Source organism: Excalfactoria chinensis, chromosome 11 (assembly GCF_039878825.1).
Source record: "Excalfactoria chinensis isolate bCotChi1 chromosome 11, bCotChi1.hap2, whole genome shotgun sequence".
NCBI classification, from domain to species: Eukaryota; Metazoa; Chordata; class Aves; order Galliformes; family Phasianidae; genus Excalfactoria; species Excalfactoria chinensis.
This window is the reverse complement of record NC_092835.1, coordinates 14,269,163-14,284,530: the sequence shown is the minus strand read 5'-3', so window position 1 is coordinate 14,284,530 and position 15,368 is coordinate 14,269,163. Positions and strand designations below refer to the sequence as shown.

General features: G+C 40.8%; 2 protein-coding genes across 4 annotated transcripts in view; one reads left to right on the top strand and one right to left on the bottom strand.

The window, feature by feature from the left end:
* Positions 1 to 8,224, bottom strand: part of FTO (FTO alpha-ketoglutarate dependent dioxygenase) — a 219,720-nt gene extending 211,496 nt beyond the window's left edge. For both annotated transcript variants that reach the window (XM_072346328.1, XM_072346327.1), the window contains exon 1: positions 8,128 to 8,224. In XM_072346328.1, coding sequence (XP_072202429.1) covers positions 8,128 to 8,166 — 39 coding nt within the window. In that variant the 5' untranslated portion in view covers positions 8,167 to 8,224. The remainder of the gene's footprint in view (positions 1 to 8,127) is intronic.
* An 89-nt stretch (positions 8,225 to 8,313) lies between these two features.
* Positions 8,314 to 15,368, top strand: part of RPGRIP1L (RPGRIP1 like) — a 52,752-nt gene continuing 45,697 nt past the window's right edge. For both annotated transcript variants that reach the window (XM_072346326.1, XM_072346325.1), the window contains exons 1-5: positions 8,314 to 8,807; positions 9,625 to 9,742; positions 11,717 to 11,802; positions 12,572 to 12,710; positions 14,836 to 15,134. In XM_072346326.1, the coding sequence (XP_072202427.1) occupies positions 11,724 to 11,802; positions 12,572 to 12,710; positions 14,836 to 15,134 (517 nt within the window). In that variant the 5' untranslated portion in view covers positions 8,314 to 8,807; positions 9,625 to 9,742; positions 11,717 to 11,723. The remainder of the gene's footprint in view (positions 8,808 to 9,624; positions 9,743 to 11,716; positions 11,803 to 12,571; positions 12,711 to 14,835; positions 15,135 to 15,368) is intronic.

Below are 15,368 nucleotides of genomic sequence, written 5' to 3'. Positions count from 1 at the left end.
AGTATTTTGCATAAAACATATACGCCTTGCTTTTAACTCATTGGCAGTAAAGATGTATATTTTTTACTTACACATTTAAATTATGTGATCATATTCACATTCGCCTCCATTAACATATAAAAGACTCCAGGAAAAATAGGAACACTTTTTATTATTAGATAAACAGTGATGCCTCTCATCTTTCATACAAACCCATGCTCGACACCAAATTTAATCACGCTGACAAAGGACCATACAGGTTTGCTCTTTATGCCCTTCTCATGAGCAGTCCATCTCTCCTGCACTTCCTGGGCCAAGCCCTGCCCTTGAACAACAGACTGACATATAAACTGCTTGTTCCTCTTCACCAGGTCACTGGCATCACCATGTTTGTGACATTCCTGCCCTGTACCAACTCTGACATGGCTCCAATGCATTAAAGACCGTATTCACAAGCTACAAATCACAAACTGAAGAGAAAGTGGAACTTCATTATTTAGGATGAGCACATTTGGATCATGAAGCATTAAAGCTATTGTTCTTCACGTAAGCAGACATAGACCCCTCAAACCTTACAGCAGGAACAACATTCCTACTTTAGGAATGCTGACTCCATCACCTCACCACTCTAAGTCTTTCCAACATTCAGCATGAACTTCAAACAGTCCAACACTGTCCAAAAGGAACAGGAGTTACTGCATACACACAGCTCAATCACAAAGAACGCAAGCAATGTATCCGATGCTTATCATACACCATCCATTCATTTGTTATAACTCACAAATCCACTTAAACTTCCTTTTGTATTTTAACTTGTAGTTGTAGAGGAGGGAAAAACGTTCCCTACCACAGAGGTGATTTATGAGGACGGTGCTAATGTGACTGTATCACAGGGCTATTTTTCCCCACAACACTGGCTTTAAGTTTAGGAAATGAAAGATAGTATGTACCAAAAGGTTGCCAAGCTTAATAGATTCTGCTGTAAGGAATGGGAGAAATTAGTGCTAACGTAACATTTCTCCAGGTCCTCTTCCTGCCCAAATATTTCACTATCACCATTACTATGAATAAAAGAACTAAGATCAAAACAAAAGAACCAATATCACCAATATGGTGTACATTTCATATACCACAAGGAAAACCAAAAACAGAGCAGCAAACATACATAAAAGGTACGTGTCCACTGAACTAGTCATCATAGGACCAAAAAGAAAAAAGTACACTCCAAGGGTATGATACTACAGAGCAATATGAGCAATGGTTTTCAGTTGCAGAGCTGCTTAGACTTACTACTGTTCACTTTCTGGCAAATAAAACCTTATCTGATCTTTACTTTAGCTTTTTTCCCCCCCTCAAAGCACAGCACACACTGTACTACCAATCATGATCTTTGACTGCCAAGATCCAGTGCATTAAATTGTTGCACTCATCACAGCATGTATCAGAAGCAGTGGCTTAGCTTGAAGTTAAAATCTTCTGCCATTGTAGACTGGAGTCTCTCCAGTGACTTACAGGCAGAAGCTTCAGTAGTTTCAGTATTTGTAAGGAAAGATGCAAATCAAATGCTGAACTTCGTATTACGGGTTGTTTGATTTCAACCCAATTTTAAACCTCTGAACAGAATCAGCAACATCTCTTAATCAGATATCTTTTCAAGTATTCACCACATGAAGTACCAGTTGCCTGAGGCTTATGAAATAATACTAAAAACTTTATAATCATTCATTGATTTAGTTTTGAGAATAGTATATCATTTGAATCCAATGGGAACATAAAGAGCTATTTGTGAGGTCAACCACAGTACAGACAGAGGCTGACATGATATCGATGGCAAGGTGGAAAGAAATTGCCAAATACAGCAGATCAATACCTCGTTTCACTGTTACAGCCTTCTGCAGACATAAAATATATATCTTTACAGCTACGAAAATAATAATAATGAAAGTGGGAGATAAATGTTTCCCTCAAGGTAAACTATTTGATTAGCTGAGGGCAAAGGTGACAACAGCAGTTACACTGAAGTAACTTTACAGTCTTAAATAAAAGTGGTGGGATGAGCAGCAGACAAAAGGGCAAAATGAAACAGAGCACATTCTAGGAGGAATAGATGTCATTCCTTTATAAAAGTGCCGGATGTGTATGAAGGCAAAATAAGTTAATACTAAATAGGGTAAAACAATTTCTTTGTTTTACACTCCAGTAACTCCAAAAACGCTTGTTTTAATTACAGAATTATCATTTCCTGTGCAGAAGACTTGAACAGTACATTTAAGAAAACTGCTCCAAGCCATGGTACACAAGAAGCTCCTCTGTACACATCTCCGCACTCTAGAAAATTATAGGGAAGATGCTGTTTGACACATGAACTGAAATGAAGCAAACAGCATTTGCTCAGTTCATACGTAAATTGAAGGGGAAAAAGTTTGGGGTTCTGAGGCACACAAAGAATTAAAGTAATCAAAAAGAATCTCATCTTTCAGGAACCGTGTCTGTTCTTCCCTTGAAATCACCCACAAATGCAGCTGACTGACAGCAAGAAACCCACAAAAGGGTTTTGCTTTTCCTGGATTTACTTCTGTTGCATTGCCATGACTGGCACTTCCATTTAGGGCTTGGGAGAGACTTCAAATACCACCAGTAGTTGTGACCAACTCTACAGCTGCTTCCAGCAGGTAACAGAAAGTGCAATTAATACTCAGAATGTGCTTCCTCGCTTCTTACTTTAGAATACCAAAACTTGCATTTACACTGAATTTTAAACGTCCACTAAACTAAGGCCCTACTCGGCCTTTTTAAATTATTATTCGATAGCAAGCAGAGCTCATCAGGGTCTGTAAAGTTGCAAAAAAAAATTAGATTTCATAGAGAGAAGGGCTACCCAGAAAGGTACCACAATAGCTTCTCAGAAACCATGAAGTCTCCCTAAGTGATGGAAGTTAGATTAGTTAAATTAAGGCAGAAATAGAAAGGAGAAGGAATATAAATACTCTGGATAAACCAACATGTGTGTTGTTGTTTTGTTGGTTTTTTTTTTTTAAATCTACTTGATGCTACAAAACAAAAACTCCTAAAATGCACGGCACCTATTTCTTCAAAATCATTATCCAGTTCTGCATATCGCCCCACCAGCACTGACTCCTTAACCTACCATCACTGCAATGTGGCAGGAGCCCATTTTACTAACTGATAAAAGGTCAGGGTTATGGAACCCCCGGCAATTAAACTTGTGGCACACAACTAAGCCAAAAATCAAAACTTCACTTGGCTAAAGGCTACACAAGTTTCAGACGTGTGCTTATATTCTTAACTAACAAGTCTATGAATGAGTATAGGAAAAAGATTAAGTAGGTGAAAAATAAAAAAAAATAGAAAAAATAGAATAACCAGGCCATGAGGGCATATCGGAATAGGGCAGATGTTAAGAACAGCTCCCATTCACTAGCTTATGTCACAACCACTAGGATCGAAGAGCTCCGAAGCCCCTTAGACCTCTGGCATTTGATTACTCTGACATTCCTCTCATATGCAATGGCCTTACAGGCTACAGTCAACAGAACACAAATTCATGTTTTCAGTATCCACTTTCCTCGCATCCTCAACTCCAAGATCTTACAAGACATAAAACATAGATCTGTTCTTATTTACAGCAAAAAACAAGAGACTGAATGTAAAACAACATGTTTAATAAATCTGGGGAGTCTAAGTACCAACACAATTCAGAGAAGCAAGATAGACACACACTCCTTAATTAAGTGGGTGATGTTCTAGTTAAAACAAAAAGACAACCCTGGGCCATTGCTAAGATTAAGCACTCACTCTTGCAAAGAAAGCTCCTACTATCATCAATATAAAGGCCTTAAATCACAAAAAATAAACCATCTCTTACTCTAGATTCCAGAGTAAGTAGAAAGTCGGGACACAGACTGATTTGGATTTACACATTTTCAGTTATAACAAGTAATTTTACAGAGGATTAGTATCTTGATGGTCCGATCAATACTAGGCACTGCTGCTATTACAGATGAAGAGAAAATTACCCCTCCAGTAATAAAGTGTGTATGTCTTGGTTCTCCTTCATTTGCTGAGTCCATTACTGTAATGGTTCCAGCATTAGCAGCTGAGGCAATTTAAGCAGCAGGAACGTGATGAATTTAAAAGCGAGGAACATTTGCCACTCATTCTTTCTTGTGTTTTATTCTGCATATGCAAGGTTTCTACTTGACCATTTCCAATACACAAATTGTGTGTTATTTTACTAACAACACTATTTCTTAATTATTGTCCCATTAATAATGGGATGGGCCAATAATGCGATTAGCACAAAAACTAATGCTGGCATATTGGCTGCTGATTCTGCAAAAAACAACCTGCACACCATCTTACCTAAGCAGAAATACAACATAACAACAAGCTTATTTAACTGTATCTAAGCTGTTTCATTAACTTTAATTTGCCCAAATAAAACTCCTAAAGGAATCTATTTAGTCTGTCAATTGGAAAATGTAATGTTTTTATATCTTAAGAGGCAGAACAATAACAAAAAAACCAAGAAAGTAATGAAATATTGGAGCAAACTCTGAATAGATGAAGTTGACACACTTCATGGGCTGGGTAATATTTTTCACCACTGATCCTAAAAATCTCTTAAGCATTCTGAGAATACTTTTTTTCGCCCCTTGGTGTTAATATGTTGAAGCAACTCATTTCATCTCGAATAAATAATCTTCTCCAGCCAGGAAAAATGAAGATGATGCAGGAAACATAACTTTTCATCAAAATCTCAGCCAAGCTCCTATGTTCCCTGCTACTCCTTGTAAATAAAACACATGCAAAGCTTTGGGTTATTTAAAGCTTTATATTGCCTTGTCACTTTGTCTAACGTCTCGCAAATGTGAAATCACACATGAATATCTTTGTAAAAGCCTTGTGAATATTCAGATACGCGCATATTGATGCATTTATTATTTGTATAGCAATAACTTTATTGGATTGGGGTCCCAGCTGCACTGGGAGCTGTACAAATATAACAGTAATGTCTGCGGAATAAATTCTCTGAAGCTGCTTTTGGTTTCTCAGCAATGTGAATTAGCATAAACAGCTACACAAGGTAATTGTGAACTGGGCCATCAATGTAATCCTTTTCAAGAAAAGGAAAATAATGCTCCAGACTAACTGAGCATCCCATTTTTCTTATGGCAATGTCATACAGCCTTAATATGCAAACAGCGGCAAAAGGAAGTATATAGATGTAGTTTATAGAACTTGGCATATATCATACTGAAACTTACCTCGAGCATTTTGATAACGTAAGGCTTGAAACCAGACATGTGTTAGAGAAGAACTAATCAAGATAATAGTCTAACAGCATTGCAGCTTTCTTCTCAAGTTTAAGAAGAAAAATTATTTCCAGTAGACTCCCTGCCAACACATTTGTGTTTGCTTTTATTTTACATGGGACCCAGAAGTTTACCAGAAGATGAACAGAGCTCTGATCAACAACACAAAGAGAATAAAAATAACACTAAGGTGGCTAAGAAGAACTGAATTTTAAAGTGTTAACAAGTAACATCTCCTCCATCAGCTCTGTTTTTATACATAAAAGTAACATTTGCTGTGGGGAAGAGTAGAGAAGTTGATGGCATGAAACATCCCCAAAGGTGGGTTCTATTCTACAATCCTCTTCACAGTCAGAGGGATAGCGCACAGGACACCACCATCCCCAACACAGAATCATAGGATCATTAAGAAAGTCATATAATTCTTGGAAATGACCTCTAAGATCACCATCAACCCACCGCCACATGGAGCTTAACACAGCCGCATAGATCACTTCTGGCCATGATCCCCCAGCTTGTTTTCAGATCAGGCCTGGATCACCACACATAGTCATAAGCAGTTTCATTTCAACTGGACGTTCCATTTCAGTCAATCAAGTGGGTGAGTACAAAGTGGAAAATGCTGTATCACAGCACTGCACTCTGAGAAAATTCCCACCACACATCCTTGGAACTGAAGCGCTACTCCACAACAGCATAAATCAAAACTGGTCTTACCCATGAAAACTGAAGAGATAGAACAGCTTGCCATATAAAAGGAGCATATCGCGTAATTACAAAGCTAAAACCAGTTACCAGGCTTTCGAAAGACAGCACTCAGCTGCACACGATTATTGCAAAACACAAACTTTTATTCAAGATTTAATTCTCCAGACAAGAGACGCTGCCAGGAGAAGCATAAACCCAACCAGCCCCTTGGTCCAACCACTTCCCTCACATTAGCAGGCCCATAAATCCTGCTCTCCAGAAGAGGTTGGATTAAACTCACTCCTATTTGAGGTGAAAAAGAAAACTTGTTTTGATTAGGGCCTAGATGGAACCGCTGGCAATGCTAATGCAGTAAGATCACATATTATCTACATTCAGTGTGGATTTCCCACCCTTGGAAGCACTTGAGGCCAGGCCAGACAGGACCCTTGACAGTGGGAATTGTAACTGGGTGGGCTTTAAGGTTCCTTCCAACACAAAACATTCTATAGTTCTGTGAGTTCTTGGTGGACAATATATCAGCTCATGGACTGAAGGGAGAACCTGGCTTAGAGACAAGGAACCCAAAGATAACATCAGATGCAAAGGAGCACAAAAAAAATACCAGCTTGTATTACTGCAGGAGGATTCTGATCCCATAACAGTTCATTTGTACAACCCCGTCTGCTTCCATACCCTCTGTTTTCAGGAGTTCTGAGGGCTCCTCTTTTCCCTTTCAGAACACCCCAAACAGTAAGGACTTATCCTAATTCCCAAACATGTTTGAGACAAACTGCGAAATAATAACTAAACTCAGGCCTTAGATGCACAGCATTAATGTACATACCAAAAAGAAGAATATTTTTCATGCAGTTCCATCACCCTGGATTGAATGGGACAGTTAACATCTGTGTGCTTTTATACATATATAAAGATGACAACGGGACTGAAACACTTCAGTTACTACTATTTTTCAGCAGAGGGGGAAAGCGGAGGGCTATGAGGATGAAAGCCAGCTTGGTGCTGCAGAGTTGAGAAGCAAATTACAGAACGGACCCATTTAGTTTTCCTTCTCTTTAAGCATTCTGATGCAAACCGCGAGATCGAACCCCTGCAGTGAAATAACTCCTAGCAGCAACAATTTAACAGTAGCACCAAAGCCAGCTGTGCCTGCCACGCAAGTTAGCTGAAGCGTTACCGTAGGAACCTGTCTATAACTCTGTAGCAGAAGGAGCCTCCTTGCTCAGCACCGCCCCGCCAGCAGTTTGCAAACACGCACCTCCCGCGCGCACCGCTCCACGCGAACACAGCACCGGCGCGCGGCGCTCTGCACGGCGCTCTGCACGGCGCTCTGCACGGCGCTCTGCACGGCGCTCTGCACGGCGCTCTGCACGGCGCTCTGCACGGCGCTCTGCACGGCGCTCTGCACGGCGCTCTGCACGGCGCTCTGCACGGCGCTCTGCACGGCGCTCTGCACGGCGCTCTGCACGGCGCTCTGCACGGCGCTCGGGGAAAGCAGCGCATTGCAATGCACGGAACAGCGCTGCTCCCGGGCACGTTGTCCCGGCACGATCTGAACACGCGGGGGGTTACACAGGAGATCTAGAAGCGTTTATTTAAGACGGGCTTAGCAGAGAGCAGCAGTGCTTCAAATTGGTTGACAGGAGTGTAGCTACGTAACACACCGCCGGCAGGTTTTCACACTTACCGCAATGACTCCCACACGCGGCACCTGGCGCTCCTTTTTAACGGAAGTACCCAAAGCCCCGTGAGCAAAATCCCTTCTCGTCAGCGCTGCGTGAGGCTGCACACCCTCCTTAAACGTGGCGGCACTCGCAGCCTCCTGCAGCTCGCTGACCCCGGGCGCTCGGCGCAGCGCGGCCCCTCCGCCCCCCTCACAGCCTCGGATCCCGGCTCTGTACGGGAAGCGCGCGTGTAGCACGAGCCGCGTCCCCCTGCAGCTCCCGCCCGAAGCGCCACAGCTGCTGCGGTGCCAGCGCCGCTACAGGGACTCGGAAACGAACCAACCCCGCGCTACCCGTCCGCCCGCAGCAGCCCTGGAGCAGGGGCTGGCCCTAGACTGCCTTTGTGGGGTGGAGGGGAGCAGGAAGCGAGGCGCGGGTACCTTCAGTTCCTTCTCCCGCTCCCCCGCTCTCCTCTTCATGCCGCCGGATCGCGCCGCTCCGCCGCCTCCCGCCGGACCGGAGCACTACAAATCCCGGCACGCGCCGCGGCGCGAGCCCAGGAAGCGCCGCTTTACCGTCGGCTCCGCCCAGAACTACAACTCCCATCGAGCAACGCGCGGGCGGTCGCGCTGCCCGGAACTGGAAGGGACCGGTTAGCAACCGCCCTTGTTGCTAGCGGAGCGCTGGGACGCGGCGCGGGCGGGAGCCGGCTGTGAGCCCGCTATGAGCCCGCTATGAGCCCGCTATGAGCCCGCTATGAGCCCGGAGCCCGCTGCTCCCGCTTGGCGTGTGGTGAGAGAACCGCGGCGCTGAGGAGACGCGCAGGGAGCCGACGAGCGGAGCTGCGCCCGCCGCCCTTGAGGACACTCTAAACATCGCGCTGTGCTCTGCTATTGACATTGCCCCCAGGCTCTCCTTAGCTGTGGTGTTTGGCGTATGTGTGATGAGCAAAGCCATCCCTGTAAGACTTGAGTGATTTAACCGTGCGTCCGAGAGCGTGTAAAAGCCCAGGGCGCCCCTTTTTCACTGTGAGGGAATAATACCGCGTCCCTCCGCCCCTTCGGAAAGTGTCGAAGGCAGGGCTGAAAAACCCGAGGAGCACCAGTACGGTGTGAGGAAGGTGAGACTTGGGCTTTGGTATTTATTGGTGTTTGTGTGGGACCGGCGGGGCTGTGAGGTCCCCTTCCCTCAGACTGCATTGGGTCGCGCTGTTCTAGCATCCATAGCGACCTCCTTTCTGCCGTCATTCCTCGTTCGTTGTACCGATGCCCGCAATCTGAAGCGCGCGTGCTGTGAACAAGCAGTTAGTTGAGGTTGTTTTAGTCGGGGAAGCCAATAAAGCGGGGATATTTATCTTGGAGGAGTCAGCTGAGGAGGCAGGTGGGCTGGGAACACGCTGCGATAGGCTGAGGCGCCTGGCTGGGCTGCTCTCTTTTTCCCCTTTAACTCCGTGTGGTTATGTGAGGAAAAGCATCATACGGGCCGAGGCACATAAAGTTCTAAACTGTGTTGAAATAATGAAGTTAACGTCTCAGTTTGTAAGATATCACTGTGAAGTGCCCCTTATTGCACCCCTAGCTGAGAACTCGTGGAAATCTCCATCATTCCCCCCTTAGTTTAGTTTTGCCCCATTGGAATGATAGCGGGGGAGCTGTATGCTTTGTGGGTTGTATAATGTCAGAATGTGGGCCTGCAGCATGAGCCTTTCACCTTTTTACATTTGATTCTCACAGTTTAATTCCAGAGATATGGTGAAAATTCCTTTTTTTATGCGTGAAGTTTGATGACTTTTAGTGATTATTAGAGACATCAGTTCTTTTATGTTACGAACAGAGCAAATTTTAATGTCAGGCACTATGTCTGGAGTTGTATTTTGCTTAAAACCAGATTGTGGGTTTAAACTGTGTGTATCTAAAATATACTTTTTCATTAAAAAGGTTACATTTTCTTTGGATACCGAAAGAAAGCTGATTGCTTTGTTCCTGTCACTTCATAATGAGGCAACTACCTTTTCATTTTGATGTTGAGACTATATCTGAAGTCCAGTAAACTCAGGTAATGTAGCAGGTCTATTTTGCTGTTTGTTTGCTAGTCTTGTCATCTTACTAATAAAACCGGCTTTCACGTACAGTCCTTGACTTCTGTGAGACTGCTAAGAATGAAAATGGAAATAAAAATAAGTAAAAGTAAAAAGAAAAAGTAATACGATGAAGGTGATCACGTTCTAGACAGAGGTGTAAGGACAGCATCCTCTCCTTGGTACCAGCATGAGGCAAATTTGGACTGATCATCCCGAGTCGAAGGTTTCTGTAAGGATGTTGGCAGTGGCCCATAATGATGTGCTCCATAGTAAACCCAGACTGAGAAAAGTTGATGACTGCAGATAGCACTGAGTTTACATGTAACAACCAAGTTGGGCGGCAGCTAAGAATATTGAGGGGCTACTTGACAGTTTATGTAATTAGAATTGTTCTGCTGGGTAAAATGCCAGCGTGACGTGGGCTTTGACATCACAAAGTGATATTTCTGTGACTAACAGCAATGAGACTGCACATAAACAGTAGCTAATTTACAATTGCAGATCACTTCAGGCATTTATACCACTATGGGAAGGGAATGTTTGTTCCATACATAAGAAAAATGTGATCAGTATGTTATAAATAGTGAAAGCTGGAAATTATCCTTTGTCCAAAATTTTAATGAGTAAAAAAAATCAGAAGATTGGAAGCAAAGTTGAATTAATCAAAGTTTATATTGAATGTGGTGTTAGGAGTTGAATGTTTATGAAGAACAAGGTGATATGGCTTCTTGTCAGACTGAAATAACACAGGAGCTTATCAGGAATGCTTACATGATATTACATAACAGTATTTTTTTGCAGTGGTAGTATTTGAAGTCTTCAGTGACTTGGGTCGATGTAACTTATGTATTATAGTTTTATTGAAAACTACATTTAGGTTAATTCTTCTCTTCTGGACGAGTCACGAGGAGAGTTGTGATAGGAAACTTTATTGGCTGAAGAAAAATGTATCTCTAGCGTCAGTTTTGGTTGTGATAGAATCAGCAGACACTTCCTGGAATGTCTATGGGTTGTATTGTGTCACTTTGGTCCTCTGATACTGGTCTTTCCCAGCGTCACTGTTAGTTTCCCACTGCTTTTCTGACATACTATGGATTTATATTGGCTTTCTATTATTGGTGTGTAAAAACAGGGGAAAAAAAAAAAGACTGTCCAAAGAACACCGTGTTTTTGGTTTTTTCTTCCTTTTTAATACTGTTTCTGCCTTAATTGACTTTATGGCCATCATAAAGAAGAAACAGTAGTTAGCATCTATCTTCATATGTTACTCTGAAACTAATGTAGTGCATTCTCACATTAATACCTTCCTAATCCCACCTTGTAGCTAAGCGTTCTATTGCCTCAAGAAAGAACTGTGTTCGGATTTATGAGAATTGTTCATAGGAGAGTCTCCGTCCTAGAAAGTAATTTTCACTATGTCAGTGATTGAAGGAAGACTAGGAGAGCAATGGGGGCAATGCTGAAATGACTTCATAACCCCCAGCACCTTTTTTTACCAAAGAGTTCCACTCAAAGCATGGCAGATGGCATTATGGTCTACAGGTTAAGACCTTAAGCCTTCACCTGTCTTAAAACAGGTAAACAATTAAATACCCTCAGGTCCTTCTCCCATGTGCCCTTAGACATATGGACTTAGCCCAAAGATTAACGAATAAAATGGAATAAGGAAGTTAAAAAATCTAATTCCAAAACCATGAAGTAAGAGTTATTAGAAGAGAAAGAAAGCCATAGTAGAAAGGAATTGCACAGCTTAATGCGACGTGGTGTTTAGCTTGAAAGTTTAGATTGTCCCAGGCCAAACAATTGAGGAAGGTGTATTTACAGTTATGTACAATGTATGAAATATAATGTATATGTCAGGGAATCTGTCATTACTTTTAGATGAAGCGATTGTAGTCACACAGCTTAAGTCACAGAAAATAATTTGATTTGAATTTTGTTATTCACAGATAAGCCATGTCGGCTGTAACTGGTGTGAAAGAGTTGCCTGTGAGAGCTGTTGCTCCAACTCTAACTGGAATTGGAGGATTACTAGGTTTGTATCAGCTGCTATGTATTACTGTTACAGACTTTGATCTGTGACTTCTTTAGGTTCTTTCTGAAAATGTTTCTGACATTGACACTCAGAAAATTGAGTTCAAATAACACTGCAAATCTGGATTACATTGTGGAAGGTGAAAGATATTATGACCCATTCTTTGTTCATGTTACTTGTTATAAGAGGGGCACTGCTGCAAGATGTTACAAACTGCATATTCTTCATCCCTCCTGGGAAAAAAAAGGAGCTTTTTTGCTGAATTGAGAACAAGGCCAGACCCATTCAATAAAATGGGAACCAAAAGTAGGAAGTAATTCTGACATGCTACTAAGTTGCTATTAGAATGGAATTACTGGCTTCAGTCTTTTATCTGAGTGAATTTACAGAATTATGAGTTAATCTTTTCAAGTTTTGAAACAATACGTTTACTTTGGAACATATCAGAAAGTATCCCGGTGGGAAGGGTCATCTTACTGTGTTTGACAGTACCTTGTTATGTGCTATACATTTTCCTTTCCGTTGTTCAGTAAATCACCAGTTTGCTATATCATTTTAGTTACTTCTTTTAATCTGTAAGAGGTGAGAAAAAAGTAACTTATATACCATTAAATCTGAAAGAAATCAACTCATACAAATGTAAAACATCAAATTACTTGGGAACTTCCAATGTGCAATATTTCAAAATGAGAGACTGGGTTATGTGTTGTTTAAATACATCACATGTATTGAAAGTAATCTTGAGTTATGTTGATTTGGGTTGAATCAGCGGCTACACGGAATATTAGAGCTCGGCGAGCTGCATCACAACTCAGTCGAAAGGAGCTGGAAGATAAATGTTTGAGTTTACGTGATGAAAACACTTCACTTAAACAGCAGGTGAATAAGCAAGAGGAAACAATTAAAAGGTATGAGCTTTATTTTTTTTATTTTTAAATTTTGGTTTTATTTTGGTTCAGAGTAACTCTTTTGCAAGTATTAATCGTTGACAAACTTACAATTATGATTTTTCTCAGAACACTCTTTAAAGTGGTCACTCAAAGCTTGATATTCCCTTCTGCCCAATGGAATCTTCATGTAGTACATTCTACAATCCTTTTTCAGTGAATCTACTTTCTCCTAACTAATGGAAATTGAATTGGTACATATGAAACACCTGGAAATAAGTCAGTTACTTCACTAGGACAGTATGGAACAAGAGACTTCATTTTTAACTTTTAATTCTGCTTAGCAGATGGAAACAAGGAGAGCTGTACATTATGAACAACAAGCTATCCAGAAATTGCAATTTGAGCCTCCACTTATACACTAAGCATAGTGTAAAAGTTAATGATATTGATTCATAGTGTTAGTATCTTTGCCCAAAAAAATCTCGTAGTGCAATCCATTTTTGTTTTGATTTCTGATTGTCTGTGTGTGTATGGGATGCTTTTCTGCTGGGCAGTATTTAAAGCTCCATCTAGAAAGTTTTAAAGTTGTGTCCCTCTTTGCCAATTTGAATCTGGTCCCCTGAGTACATAATTCTATGTGAGTACATACAATAAATATTCTGAGAGCTGAAGAAGCAGCTATGGAAGTCTAATTATTCATCAGCACTTTCACCCTAGAATCAAATTGGTCATTCTGAATAGCATGTCCAGTGTTTCTGTTAAATGGCTTATCAACTGCACTCATCCACTTAGGGAAAATTTCTAGAATGTCCAGATTGGAATATCTGAACTAATAATTTAATGCACAGAAAGTCCAAAATTCTCAATACTGTTTTTGTCTTTATCACTGGAGAAGAATCATAATTCCTTAAGCTGCGTTTTTCTCCCAGCATTTCTTATGCCAAAACCCTTTTGTATCTAGAAGTTTGGAATGAATTTGCAGTAGAAAAACATTAGGGGGGGGAAAAAAACCAACACAAAAAAAACCCTAAACAAAACAGAACTGTTTACAGGCAGGTAATGTTCTGTGACATCCTAAAGTTATTATGGAATTTTTATGTTTCACTTTTGTTCTTTTAAATAGAAGCTTCTGTCCACAAGTACGCCAAAATAAAACGAGCCTCTTTAAATACATGAAGTGTGTCCTTATTTTCAGTTTTCTTTCTGAGCCTGCAAAAATAGATTCCATGTAAACTAGAGACTGGTTGAAGATGTGTGACCAATTTTGTAAAGTCTTGAACTTGTCTTTCTCATCAAAGCCACCTTTTCTTTCTTTATATGCCAAGTTTTTTCCATTCGCTGTTGGTATGTTTTCTGTTCTTGTATATTACATCACCTCCATGTGCCCTTTCTGCCTTTTGTTCTAGCTTACCAATGTTTATCAAAACTAAAGGAAATCAAAGGTACAACTCTTGAGATGCCAAAAGCAAAATTTGTATCCTTTTAAAGACAAATAAAAACCATACCCTCTATATCTATTCTTCAGCTAACTGTTCCTTCTCTGAAGCACATTGGTAATATTTGCTAAAGATAAAATTGAGGATGGTAATATCACATATTTAGCCTATTTTTTTTTTCTGAGTACTTTCTTAAATATTTCCCCCTATGCATTTTAACAGTTTAAGAACTGAAATGTATCTTTACATCCTAAAGTGCTATAAATGATCAATCTCTGGAATGTTGCATATTATTAGCATTCTTTCAATATTTGAATGTTTTGTGGAATTGCAGCTTTTATAGTTTGGCCCACCGCATCCAAAATCTGTAACTTTACTTAACAGCATGTGGAGGTTCCTACATAAGGTCATGCGTTAAAAGTTACATTTAAGGAGCATATGGAGTAAATATGTGTCCTCCCTTTACTAACCTTAAATGATAAGCCTTAGGAAACTGTTATTTGTCAGTGCTATAAAGCAGATTGCTGCACAGTGGTTTCAATTATCTTCAAAGAGTTCTTCACAGGCAGTAATAGTTATATCAAAACCTGAAATTTATTATTCAGGTTCTATGCTGAAATCTTCACAGTGATTATGTTCTTTTCAACAGAATGCTTTTTATGCTGACTTTTCACATTCTTTTTCATCTTTTTTATTATTTTCCCCAGATTGGCTACCAGGGTAACGCGGCTTACTAATGATAAAAAAAAGAACGAGCAGGTTGGTGGCGGCCCCAAGCGGCTGGGTCAGACTGTGGAGCAGGAAAAAGTAGTTGAGAGTTTGAAGGAGAGAATTCGTGAACTTGAGAAATGTAACGACATCCTCCGCAGCAAACTCATTTCAAACAATCAGCAGCACCCTGCTCAAAGCCGTAGGCCTATTCTATACAAATACGCTCAGTCTTTAGATAGCATTGGACTCAAAAAACCAGGTGGTGATGCTGGCACACTGGAACGCATTAAAAAAGGTATAATTCATGTGTATTAAGCGTAGTATTTTAAATACATAACACCAGTTACTGCTTAACTGGAGCAAGAGCGTGTCCTTTTCTGAATACAAGTGGACATTAGTACTTTCAGACAGAAAGATCAATTTTCTCCTTTTTCATGTATTTATAGTAATCATGCTAACACTTTTGTGTTTTAAGTCCTTGTTTTGAGAATCCACAATAGTAGGGGTAAAACAAATGTACAAATTTGAA